At 41.5% G+C, this 13,394-nt stretch overlaps 2 protein-coding genes across 2 annotated transcripts; one reads left to right on the top strand and one right to left on the bottom strand.

The window, feature by feature from the left end:
- Window positions 1-5,128: 5,128 nt before the first annotated feature.
- On the bottom strand, window positions 5,129-8,545 carry spata18 (spermatogenesis associated 18). Its single transcript, XM_028404354.1, has 12 exons — window positions 8,433-8,545; window positions 7,441-7,546; window positions 7,259-7,374; window positions 7,043-7,161; window positions 6,845-6,940; window positions 6,628-6,762; window positions 6,323-6,554; window positions 6,059-6,217; window positions 5,805-5,980; window positions 5,598-5,721; window positions 5,433-5,507; window positions 5,129-5,191 (listed from the first exon to the last, which is right to left on the bottom strand). The coding sequence occupies exons 1-12, from the start codon at window positions 8,517-8,519 to the stop codon at window positions 5,135-5,137; spliced, it is 1,482 nt and encodes a 493-aa protein (XP_028260155.1). The 5' UTR covers window positions 8,520-8,545; the 3' UTR covers window positions 5,129-5,134.
- An 801-nt stretch (window positions 8,546-9,346) lies between these two features.
- Window positions 9,347-13,239, top strand: sgcb (sarcoglycan, beta (dystrophin-associated glycoprotein)). Its single transcript, XM_028403799.1, has 6 exons — window positions 9,347-9,491; window positions 10,081-10,290; window positions 10,373-10,558; window positions 10,644-10,835; window positions 11,788-11,919; window positions 11,999-13,239. The coding sequence occupies exons 1-6, from the start codon at window positions 9,477-9,479 to the stop codon at window positions 12,197-12,199; spliced, it is 936 nt and encodes a 311-aa protein (XP_028259600.1). The 5' UTR covers window positions 9,347-9,476; the 3' UTR covers window positions 12,200-13,239.
- The last annotated feature ends 155 nt before the right edge of the window (window positions 13,240-13,394 follow it).

Raw genomic sequence — 13,394 nt, 5'->3', positions numbered from 1 at the left:
AACAAAGTCAAACAAAATGTCACCGTGCTGACACACTCTGTCAGTAGATCTGTCCCATCTGTCTCTAACAACCTCTTATCTCTCAGTATTTTCACAGCTTTGCCCCAGTGACAGTTTCACCTCCTCGCATCTGTGCACAAGACACAGAGACAGATGAAAGACAGACACGTCTGAAGACATGTTCACTCAGCAGAAGAGAAGCAGTAAAAACTCCTGGAGGTCAAGCCACAAGCAAAAGCAAAAGTTTCTATGTATGTCACAGCAGCCCTCAGATCCTCCACATCTTTCTTCCTTTTCTCTCTCTAATGTTCCTTTTTTCCTCCATCCCTGGGTCAGGGTGGGGGTGTTCAGCACAGAGTCCAGTCGGTCACAAGATTGGCGCCAGGTTTGATCGTGTGTTTCCGTGAGAGTATCAAATCTAAGTGTAACGAGCCCCAGCAGAGCAGTAACCTTCAAAACTCACACCTGCAATCCGCAGCACTCTTCTCTGCCAGTGCTGCTCTGAAATGTAAATGGATGGCTGTTATTCACATTAATCACAGCATCCAGATGTGTTTTTATATGGAGCCTTCAGGCATGAAGGAGAGGGCTCATTTTTGAGGACACGGAGCAGGTTAAGTTCACAAAGCAGATCATATAAATGCAGCTAAAGACTAAAGACAGCTGAGTGATTTTCCATTTGAAATGTACGTAAATAGATTTTTCTCTGCCAGGCCGTTGACATCTAGTTTATGTCCTTGTTTCTCAAGGAACAGAAAAGGTCACAGCAGTCTCTGAGACTTTGATGACGTGTTAAAAAGTGTTCTGTGGAAAATCACAAACCAGACCACCTCACTCTGAGCTGCATCAAATGATGACAGACAGGGAACGCAGAGAGCAGCCGCGCTGGTTTCATGAGAGAATTATTACTGTTTGGACACAAGTGGATGTTTTCTACACTGACACAGATCATTGAGACGTCTCACTTCAGAGACTGCTGATGCCAGAATGTTCATCAACACAAGCGTCATCATTTTGTAAATGAAGTGAATGAAAATCATTGGATTTCCTTTTTGCTTGTGACTGATGTGATTGTTGCCCAGATGTGCAAAGGATGACAGAGCAGGAAGAGGAAGCAGCCTGGACAAATGTCTGCACTGGGAAACAAAAGAAGCCAAATTCGGTCATTTTTCTTTGTTTGATATGATAGCTGTCAGAGAGAAAGGAAGTCAGTATTTATCCGTGGTATCACTGGCAGTGGATATGGTCACTTTATGTCTGATTTTTACTGGAGAGGAAGGATCAGCAGTCACGCCTGTTTGCTCCTCAGCTTCCAGCGGGCTAATGCCTGCAGCAAGCCCCTTGCTATGACCTCACACTCTGCTTGGTGCCAAGGAAGTCGCCCTTGGGTGTTGCAGCATAGCTGAAAATGAGAATAAGAAGCAGGGTTGGGTTTGCTCGTCCATATGGTGCATTCACACACAACACTGATGTATGAGGCAGCCGACATGTGTGCTCTGCTTTCCTCTCTACCTCGGTTTTGTCCCTCCTGTCATAAATTGTGAAGTCCTCCTGTGCAAAAACCTGCACCCTGCTCCATTCCAGATGTGTTTAATGGCCTCCCTGGGCCACGGACAGCACAGCCTCTCTCAGAGACCTGCAGCGGCTCAGTGACTCCTCTATTGAAGGGTGACTCCATGTAGGAAAGTTCAGCTACTTCATATTCAGATGTTTCTTTTGATTTCCCTCATTCTCTTTACTCTCTGTTTATTTTTGCATTGCTTTTGATTTGCACAGTGCAGTCTGGTCACTCATAACCATGTCATCATGTGCAGTGATATACAGCCCCATGAATGCTCCCCCTCTGGTCTGGCTGTAGGATCAGGGTGGGTACTCTTCAGGCTCAAGTGCCAACAAACTCAACTCTTGCCAGAACAGAGCACATTAACAAGAGCCAGAGGAAACATCACAGCACTGGTCCAGCAGCGTTGAGTCAGGCCTCTGTCACCAAACTGGAAACTTTAGCTTTATTTGCAGCTCTCAGTCTGATCAGGCTGACCTCTAACTTCTGTCTATAAAGACTGTACCCAAAACACTAGTCACAGGGGACACAGCGGTTTAATAATGATGACTAAATCAAGAGGTCTAATGAGTGTGAGTCCAGTGACGGCAGGCATGTAGAACAGTTTGTAGTCTTCTCTCTCATTTCCCTCCATCCACAGTCTGTGGTCGCCTTGTGCATAATCACACTGGACCACCGCACACCTGAGTAAACAGCCCCCCCACCCCCAACCCTTCAAGGCTCACAGGAGGAAAACTGAGACAAGAGTCAACTGGATCCCCCCTCTTATATCATGTTGGTCTGTGTCCCTGAAGCCAGGACCTTCGTGAACCATTGCAGAACTGACAAGACACTTATTGTGTGGGAATGTGATGAGGAAGCACTCTGGAAGTTTCCATGACATGGGGTTTCTGCATGCCCCGCACATTTGTTCCAGTAAGTCTCTCAATATTGCTAATTCAAGAGTAACAAAAGTTGTTTTATACTTTTAACGAGGATATAATGCAGAAGCCACTGTAAGAGTCCTGTTTACATTGAAATAACTGTGAAAGTACAAGTTCTGCCATTACGTGACATGTTACTGTGCCAATGTTTAACCCGCTCTGATGCTGCATGCAGAATCACTTCAGCTACAAACGCACTTTATAATCTCCAAGCATATACAAAAACACTGAGCACCAAGGAAACAGCTGACTGTATTCACCAGTGGGTGATTAGGTGTCAGTGATCTTGTAAATTAGGTGGAGTTTCTGCTCAGCTGAGCAAATGCTTGATTTTAGACATTAGATTCAGTTTGAAGAGCAGACAGTCAATCATTGGTCCTGTGACACTCTGGGGTGAACAAGGAGGGAAACATAACCAGAGCGTTAAAACAGTGATGGCAGAAATGTTGCTGCTGGAATTCCCCTGAGAGATTTATTTAAATGTACAAATAATATTGCGCTCATCCAAAAAGACAAAACAGTGCTATTGTATATTCACATCTTAAAATTTGGAGAAAAAAATGTATTCAATTTGTGAAAATTTCAGACAAAGCTTTGGACAAAGACCTGACGTGCAAAGTGCAGTTCCTGGTCACACCTGGCTCAGAGGACATTCATGCCACCAGTAAAAGAGATGGCACGTGAGCTTCAGTACATGTATGTATATACTCCATGGGCCCACTGGCTGTGAAAGCCGTGATTTGTTTTTTCTCGTAAAGCTACCACTTTTTTTATTCCTGGCTCGATGTGTTCAGGTTAAGGGAAAATCAATTACACAGTATTAACTTGTTATTTTATTCAGACCGACAGCGATTCTATAGGCCTGCAGAGTTCAATTTACTTCCTTGCTTTCCACACAAGAACTTAGCGGGCCGAAATGAACGTCTTGTTCTCCTGTCAGAAGTTTCATTAGTCCATTAATGTTAAAAATAATCACAATGTCCTCTGCATGGTGATCTGCAGGTCAAGTGAAATGATCTCGGCTTGCTGCAGTATCCACTCCTCAGGGTCACCTGATTCTTAACCTGCTGTAAACTTACAGTCTGCATGCTGACACACAGTTTGTTTGTCAGTGTCTGAAGAGAAAGTTTCCTGTAAAATGTCTGCTGCTCGCTGTTTGCTTTGCTTCAAATTATGATCATGTTTTCAAAGACAACATAAGCAGCCATAGCATGTGTGTATGTTGCAACCGTCTGTATCATGGCCTGCGTTTCATCCTGTAAAGTTTGGTTTCAGCCATTGCTGATTTTTCTGTGTGCAGCTTTAACTGCAACTGTTTTAGTTTGTAACAACATAAAGTTAATTTTCTGTAGGTCTTATTTCTGCCACAGGATGGCACTGTTTTACAGGCTTCATGATCTCCTCTAACACACTGAAGGATCATGTAGAATTGCTATATTTATGGAAAGAGTTACTCACAGTGTTTCACACTTATTTTTACATACATGTTTACAATAAAATCTGTGACTCATGCAAATGATTCTTCTCAACTGGAAGTCAAGATCCATGATAAAGCCCTTCAAGGGACATGGGAAAAATATGATGTTCCTGTGTAGAAACAACAGTAATGACTTTAACTGAGGTAAAGGGTGAAGTACGTTAGAATGTATTTTAAGAAAAAAAATCATGAAAGCCCATACATATTAAATTATGTGCGTTTGAATGGTTGAGATCCCTTAAATGGTGGAGTAACAGCGCCATCTAGTGATAAACCAGAATTAGACAATCTGTGTTGACATTTGTTAAAACTTGCCATTATATTTATACTAAAGTAAACCTTCTATGCAAATCTAAAGCTATAGGCATATTTCTAAACTGATGATAAAACTTCAACAAAAAGTATATTTCAGGTCTGTCATTTACTCATAAAAAATCAATCATAAAAGGCACACAGCAAAAATCAAATCATTTTTAAATCAGCATGTGTGCTATAATATTTATCCTGCATCAAGTAATTTCAGGGCAAACTAAGTACAATAGTATCAATGCTGATATGTGACATGTAGATGAGTAAAAACAATAAACAGTAACAAACTAATCTTTTGCAAAATTTCACCTAAAAAAATCAACTTCACACATGTAAGTAAACATCATGTCAAAAACAGGCTGTTTGGGTGTTACTCATACAAAACAGCACCAAAAGATAAAAAGAAGAAACCAAATATTTTCTAATAAAAACAACAGCACAGCAACCACTAAGAGCAAAGACATTAACCACTGAAGTACCGGAGGATGTTATGTTAGCACTGATCATTAGCACCAGACTGTCTGCCTCACAGCTCACTTGCTATTCAGACAGGGCTACATGTTGAATATGGATCCTAATTTAAGTAAAGACTAACAAAAGTGCTAGTGTGCAGGTCTACTGTTGACCTAAAAATCTACTTCTGATTTTGACTAAATACTGTTAGTGTCTACAAAAACTCAGTCACAGAATAAATATGGTACACTGTTCATTTAGCTGCCAGGTATCTCAGCTTATGGTGTTTGATTAGTTTAATCTGAACAGCCTTTGGTTGATCAGGTAAGTGAGGATCTCATGGCTTTATTTGGTAAGGCATGTGTCTAACCATACATGTCACAGACATGAAGCCCATTGTTGATGGTGAGTTCACAGGCGGCTGGCCGTGAGGCGTTCAGGAGACAGGCTTCTTTTGCTGTTAAATGCCTAAAAAACATGAAGATGCTTTTTAGGTTTTTGTAGAAGTTTAAATAATTAATACTTAATAACTACTGTGTATAGTTAGTGTCACAATATACATACCCTTATGGCCATGGCTGTGCATGTTAAATCGGAAGAGTGAAATCAATCTAATTATTATTATTAGCTAAGTGACAATTGGCTGAATCACCAGATCGTGTCTTTCTTTTTATAGATGTTTGGTTTCTCAGAATTTGTAGAGACTTACAAGGCTGCGAGTTGGGCTGAGGGAGCGAGCGCGCACAGGGCTGGTGCTCCTGCTCCTGCTTCGACTTCTACTCCACTGAAAACACAGGGTACACAACTCAGCTGTTCATACTTCTACGAACAAATATCTGAAGTTATTTTTTTAGAAGTATCATAAAGTCAGTACCACAGCGCCTCTTCTGGTTACAGCCTCGCCCTTCACAATGACAGTGTTTCCCTCCATCAAGGCCGGCCACACATGGTACATGACCAGAGGAGCGCTGAACTCAGAGTCATAGCTGCGCCGGTACCTGCCAGAGAGAGAGCGAGAGAGAGAGAGATGATTGCTGAGTAATGTGGCGTGTAAGGTATGTGACTCTGTTTAAGGACTCACTTGCTGTCATTGTATAGTTCTCCATCACTAGCAAAGGCCAGGTCCAGAGGCGGGTCAAGTGTCTGCATGGCGAAGGCCACTCTGCACATCTCCCTGATCAGGGTACTGATGAGAACAAAGTCCACTTCTGGTGGGAAGGAGATCCGAGGGTTAACGTTCATGGCATTGATCACATCCTGGGAGATGAAAAACACAGTCAGATACACTCTTTTTTGGTAACAATGTGCATGCCTCAGAGAAGGATTCTGGCCCACATTGACGCTGGCCTGAACATCGTAGAGGTCCAGATTCCTGACGATGTAGTCCACAGCTGCATCCTCAAGACTTTCAGGTCCAAAGTAGGACGTGGACAATGTCTTCCTCACTCGCAGTTTGAACTGGCGGTAGGCCAGTTTTGCAGTCTTGAAGGACTCCTGACACCATAACAAACAGATGCGTCACATATTTTCCTACACACACACACACACACACCTGCTCTGCTCATAGTCATGCAAACTCTGAAATAATTACAGCCATACCACAACAGCAATGAAGATAATTTTCTGGACCATATCCAAGTCAGAAATGTAGCGTCGAAGCAGGGTCTGGGCCTCCAGACGTTCCACAGCATACAGGTCACTTAAGCGTGATACAAGGCGTGCATGGCGGGAGGAGTTGGTGAGCTGGGCCCTGGTGGGTGACTCGTTCCTCACAGGGCTGGAGGATCGGCTGAGCCTGGGCAGAGGGCTCGGAGAACGACTTCTCACCAACCTGAGAGGAAAGGAATGAAAACATAAAACAATGTGCCTTGTGTTAGACACTGGTGTGCACGGTGTTTGAGCACCTCTCCTGCAGCATGGCCTTCTCTGCGCTCAGGTAGGACACTTCATCTCTCAGCAGGCGGATCTGCCGCTCGTAGTCATCCACAGCATCCAGCTTCCTCTTATAAATCTCTACCTGCTCGTGTGCAGATCGCAAACTGGAACACACATATCAAGGGAAACATATATATTTGAATTGAACTCTGATGTATTATGGCAGTATTTGACTAGATAACCCACTCTTCTTTCAGCTGTAATATTTCATCTTCAGTGGCCAGCAGGGTGGTGGCTGATTTGCTCTTTGTATCATCCAGTTCCTTCTGAGTATCAAACAGTCTGTCAAAGCATTAGTACATGTAAATTATAGAGTGTAATTATTCAAGCCACAGTTAAACGTGAGCCATGGTAGCAGAGGTGGCTTCTATGATTTTGACTCACTCTGCTCTGGTTGAGTCCAGCTGTAGGCGAGTGGAACACAGTTGAGTCTCCATCTTCTGCATGTCACTGTCATGGGACAGGGAGAGCTCCCTGATCCTTCTGTCCTTCTCCACTGAATCCTGACAGGAACAAATGATGATACAGACGTAGCCTTATCTAGTGATACCCTGGATGAGATTAATCTTGATTCCTATGCTACAGGATAGATTATTTTACCTGGATGAGTTGTAGACTGGTGTCATCAGAGACTGAGGTCTTTGCCAGTGAGAAACAGCTTCCAAGCCATGGTAGCAGTCGTGTTTTGAGGGTGTCCACTCCAGCATATGGCCCTCCTAATTCATGGTAAAAAACAATTAGCTAGAAGTGTGTGGTCATGTGTTTTTAAAGAACAGACATACCTTCAGCTGCTGTGAGGTTAAGGATGGCAAACAGTTGGCCCTGGACCTTGGCGGTGAGTTCAATCAGCTCACAACATCTGTTCAAGTTCTGGTCACAGGAAATCACCTGAAAGGATAAATGTAACCCAAACGCTTAGACTCAGGGATGCTGGGAGTCAGTCAGAGGTGGAGGTGCTGAGAGGAAGAGAAAGCTTTTATGATATGAGGTCTGATGATGAAACAACCTGATGAAGCAATGTAAACTATTAACTTGAGACACAGACAGCACCTGGAAGGAAGAAGAATAGGTAGATTAGCCCATAATGGCAAAATGGACTACAACAGGCCAGGGCATCAGTGAGGATCCTATTAAGGGTGAACATGGGGTTCAAAGTGTCCAGCAGAGGGCGTTTTACTAACATAAACACTGGAACCTTGATAAAAGAGTTGCGTGTCTTAACATTGCCATAATACACGAAAACAACCTGTGAACTTTAAATAAATGATAGCACAGCCTGCAAGTACTTCTGAATTTGAAGTTTAGAACTTTAACTTCCGGTCACCGTAAAGCGCTGTGTTCTGTCGTCAGCAGGTCTTCACCGGAAGTAAGTGGAAGTGAATCATCCTGACAGAGCAAAAGACGGAATAGTCCAGGATCGAGTTGCCATGACGACTGGCGTCCCTAGCAACCAAACTCTGCTGAGAAATCAATGTAATCTAATCAAGTGCATTCCTTTGCTGTGATGTTTTATTTCATTCATTTTAAACCATCGTGCCCCAACTGCTTTTGTCACGGATAAAATAATAAATGCTTTACTCGAGTCAATTTTCTACTCGAGTAAACAAAGTCATTTATCACTTCTAACTGTTATCAGCAAGCGTTTAACTAAAACTTTCAAGTGCATACAAGTATGAGCAACTTGTAGACCCGGGATAAGAACAGTGTAACAGGCTACGAGCACTGGTGAAGCGGTTTGGTCAGATTTAGGTCGATGACTTATTGATGAACTTACATGGTAGTCCTTGTGCCAGCTCTCAAGCTTGTCCTGTAAGACGCTGAAGGAAGATGTATTTGTCAATCTCCTTAAAGTGTCGGCCATGTCCGTCCACAATAACTAATCCTCGGAGGTCTTAGAGTGTCCCAGGAGGAGGACAGCAGCCAAGAGAGTCTAGTAAAAATTCCTGTCCTGGCCACCTACGACACAGATGCCAAGCACCGCCTCGGTTGTGGCAACCAAGTGAGGAGACGACAACCAAAGCAACCAAAGAGTTGTAAATAAATGAGTCGTGGCAGACAAAGTGTGAGCACGGCCCTCCCAGTCAGTCCTCAGCAGGTTCTGCTCTGCTGTTAAGTTAATACGACTGTAATGTCACACTGTCAAACGACACCAAACGCCTGCAGAGTAACATGCACTCCTGCGGGGCTGAAACAATGCCAATGAGTGCCTGTGTTACATCAAATCCGATTATAATACGATACAGTATGACACTGAGTGCGCTGGGAACGTTGTCAAATCAGTATATTATAATCATTAAAAAAAGTTGTCATTAAAATTGTCATTAACACAATGAGTAGCCCCCCATCAAATCAATAACACCACCACCACCAAACGGCTGTAGAGCTACATGCTGCAGATTGCACTGATAATATGTAATAATAATAATGATGATAATAATTTCGCTTCTTTTATTTTATTTATTAATTTATTTATTATTTTCAAATGGAAGTTTTAACATGGTAAAGGTTTGGCAGTTTCTCTATGGAAACTATGAATGGACCCGTTTTTCCTATTTTAGGACGTCTCTGCCATTGGCTGGTTGAACTTGGAATGTACCATCTTTTATTATCATCGCAGCGCTGGCTTTTAGTCGAGATAAAATGTTAATAGAATAACCCAGATTTTCCGTCGTTTGTCTCACGGCATCACAGCATGTATATATAGTAGTTTTACTTGAACGTATTAGGTAACAGCTCAAAATACAGTTTGTATTTTTACCTTCAGCTGTGAGACGTGGTATGTTCCCCTCACTCTGCAGGCAGAAGAGGGAGGGTCAACATGGCGTCTGAGCAGGTCCGTTATGTGCTGTGTTTGTTGTTATTCTTCCATTTTTTTTGCTATTTTATTTTTGTCATGAAAGCAATGTCATATGTTTCAGGGCAGCTACTATGAAATATGTATTTTAACGAATTAGTTAAAACGTTCTGGGCTTTGTTCTTGGTCTAATGGTTATGTCAGTCGTAAATGACGTTAATGGCCTTCGTTATTATAGGTAAATCTCAGCGTTATATGATTATGAAAAATATTGTTTTAATACGAAGGCCAAGTTTGTATCGACGAAGTAACAGGAAAATGTACGAGACAGTGGAGCGCGTTTCATATTTGCTGCCAAGATGAGTGCAGTTTATTTTTAGCTAGGACCACAGACAGGCTGTCGAGGGGCATGTAACAGTGGCATTCCAGAGCTCAGTGGAAACATACTAGAACTTAATTTTGTTTGACATTAAATTGAAACATTAAACAGACAAATCAATACAAACAGAAAGAACAATCAATTAAAGTGAACAAGACAGCATTCAAGCAGCAGTATTTAAGGAAATAGTTCATCTTGATTTGTAGTTTAATGGCTGTTCTCCTGTTAAAAACCTCTTCTACCTTGTAGGAAAGCTCCAATGGGCCTGTGAAGAAGTCCATGCGAGAGAAGGCCATAGAAAGACGTAACATCAACAAAGAGCACAACAGTAATTTCAAAGCAGGCTATGTACCCATAGAAGAAGAGCGCCTTCACAAGACAGGGCTGAGAGGACGCAAAGGAAACATGGCTGTTTGCATCATTGTCCTCCTCTTCCTTCTTGCCTTAATTAACCTAATTGTGCGTGTTTCACTTTGTCATTCACTATGCACATGAATGGATGTGATGAGTCTGTTAAAATCTCCACTCCTCTGTCCATCAGATCACGCTGGTGATATGGACAGTTATCCGCATTGGTCCAAGTGGGTGCGACAGCATGGAGTTCCATGAAAGCGGCCTGCTGCGATTCAAGCAGAAAGCAGATATGGGCATTGTTCACCCACTGCACAAGAGCACAGTAGGGGGGCGTAAAGACCAGAACCTGGTCATTGTGGGCAATAATAACCAGGTGTGAAACCAAGAACCATGTAAGCTGAACACTTCAAAAAGATCTGTGCTCACTCACTTCTTTTAATTTATGTGTAATGTTCCAGGTAGTATTCCAGCAAGGCAACACCAAGCTGAGTGTAGAAAAGGACAAGACGTCAGTCGTTAGTGATGTTGGCATATCCTTTACAGACCCTCGCACACAGACTACATTCTTCAGCACAGACTTTGAAAACCATGAGTTTCATCTGCCCAAAGGAGTCAAAGTCCTCAGTGTTAAAAAGGCCTCAACTGAAAGGGTGTGTATAACACTAATAACCGACTTATGGCTGCGGCAGGAAGGTAATTTACTAATTGTTTTAGGGTTTCACAACATGTGGCCGATATTGCATGTCTCCCAGTAGTGGTGATCCTTTTCCTCCAATGCATGCCTGAATGAAATATTCACATACGGTTAAAAATACACATATGACAGTTTTAGTTTTGTGTAGATGATGCAGCACCTTTTACATTTAGTCCGTTTCTTTAGATTCATGCTTAGTCACTGTTGGTGGCAATCATTAAGACTAGCTCGCTAGCTAGTCTGTCATTACTAATGACAGATGAGAGTGAGATTTTGGCATTTTCTTAAAAGGGACAGTGTTTTGTTAATAGAAATTCCACTGAAGGAAATGCTGATAAAGGTATCAGCAATATCACCAACCTGCTCACCTACCATCATTTTTCAGATTTCTCAATGACATTGAGAGACAGCAAAATAAGTAAGTTGTAGTTAGTTTGTTAGTCCAGACATGTCAAATGTTACATTAAGGTCTTGTGTACTTCTGCTGCTAAAGCAGATTATGCCCAATAAATTGAAGATATTCAAAAATATTCAGAAAATATCTGAATGCCCCTTAGTGTTTCATCTAAAGCCCAGACTTGAATGTCTGTGGACGTGAAGTTTGCAGTTGTAAAGCTGTCAAACAAGGCCTGAGAGAATCTGACAAAATCTATGCAAAGACGATAAACGCAAGAAGTTAAAAAACTGTAATCCCAAACACTAGAGCTTTTACAAGTGTTGTGAAATGAAGGCCTGAATATGTATTTGAGTGTCTCATATTTAAGTAAGTGCTGCTTCCTTGCCTTAATTTTAGACTATCCTGTGTGACTACCATACAAATTGTGAGATTACATCATTAACTTCTTTGTTACAGCAATTTCTTTAGAAGAATTCTGTATATTTTTTTAGCTTGGTTCTCTGTTTACTAGATCACCAGCAGTGCATCATCTGACCTGAACATTAAAGGAGACAGCAAGGCCATAATTCGTGGAAACGAAGGGGTCAACATCATGGGCCGGACTGTAGAGTTCAAAATGGGTGGTGACATTGAGCTCAGAGCTGTAAGTATGTCTCACAATATAAAGTGTAAAGTCTGATCTGAAGACAAGATACAGGAGTCAAGAATTTTTCTCTTTGCAGGAGAACAGCATCGTCCTCAATGGATCGGTCATGTTCAATGCTACGCGCATCCCTAACTCTGCAGGAGATGTGTATTTCAAAGACGGTCTTGAAAGGTACAAGCTGTGCATGTGTGAGGATGGGACTCTGTTCCGCGTGCTGGTTAAATTTACCAACATGGGCTGCCAGACCTCAGACAACCCATGTAGGAAAGCTTACTAGGGCTGAATCAGCTGTTACATTTCCCTTCAATCTGTCACCACTGAAATCAGACAAACCACTCGCAAAATTGTTTCTTATTTTAGATGGTAAACAGTAGAAAAAATACAGATTATTCAAAGCTTACAAATAATAATAACCTCTGCAGTTTACCAGTTTTATTGGGGTTATTGGGTTTGCAAACACAAATTGTGTTACAGAATATACTTGGCCAAAGATATTAACTGTGAGTGCTGAAGTATTTTTATTGTTCTGCAGATCGGCCAACTTTATCTAAAATTCATGACACCGAATCAGAACACATACATATTTAAGAAAGGTACTGTGGTTTACACTGCCAGTTACTAGCAATTCTTTCAGTATTTATTTTGCTTTACCGTCCAGTATTACTAATATACAAACCTTGTAGAGGGCTTGTATGAGATTCTCTTTGCCGTTCGTTGTGCCAGGCAGCTGTGTTTGACATTTTCTCTGACATGTGTGAGACACAATATGATTATTATTTAATACATGCAGATCAAATGGGCAGAATTTCCGATGAATTGTTATATATAAAATACATTTTAAGCCATCGAGTAAGGCTGAAGCAGAGTAGGTCTCTTTCTGCACATCTCTTTAATGCACGTGCCAATGGATTTACAAGGGATGATAAATGATATACTGTAAATGTAATATTTTATCTTTGTTGCAAAAGCTTTTTTACTGCAAAAAATACATTAAAAGAGAATGAGAGTGTACACTAAGTTATGCTATAGATAATGCAAATCTCTTTAAATGTTTAAACCAGTGTTACTTGGGGTGACATTTGTGTTGAGTGCAATATATTCTAAAGATTGACTTTGCTTTGGATTGTCTTGTCTTGTTGACATTAAGGACATTTGTAGTTGTTCTCAATCAGACTTGATGCCTGTTGTGAATTAACGAATAATATTTTTTAACACATCTGGAAAAAAAAGGCATCCAGCCTTATTTTAAAATTTGTTCCGCATTTCATTGGTATGTTTGTTTCAATAAAGGAACGTGTTGCCATGTGAAACTTCTTATCACTGTGTCAATAAATGTCTCAAGAGTTTATGTGGTCTTTTAAAACCATAAAAGAATACGGCACCTCTTTATACAGCTTTATTATCTAATAGAATGTGAAGCTGGGGCATGGTTGTTTTTGACATAAACGTCCAGGATCACTTATCTGTAATAC

Source organism: Parambassis ranga, chromosome 4 (genome assembly GCF_900634625.1).
Source record: "Parambassis ranga chromosome 4, fParRan2.1, whole genome shotgun sequence".
Lineage (NCBI taxonomy): Eukaryota > Metazoa > Chordata > Actinopteri > Ambassidae > Parambassis > Parambassis ranga.
The sequence above is the reverse complement of the archived record's forward strand: the minus strand, read 5'-3'. Positions and strand labels throughout refer to the sequence as shown.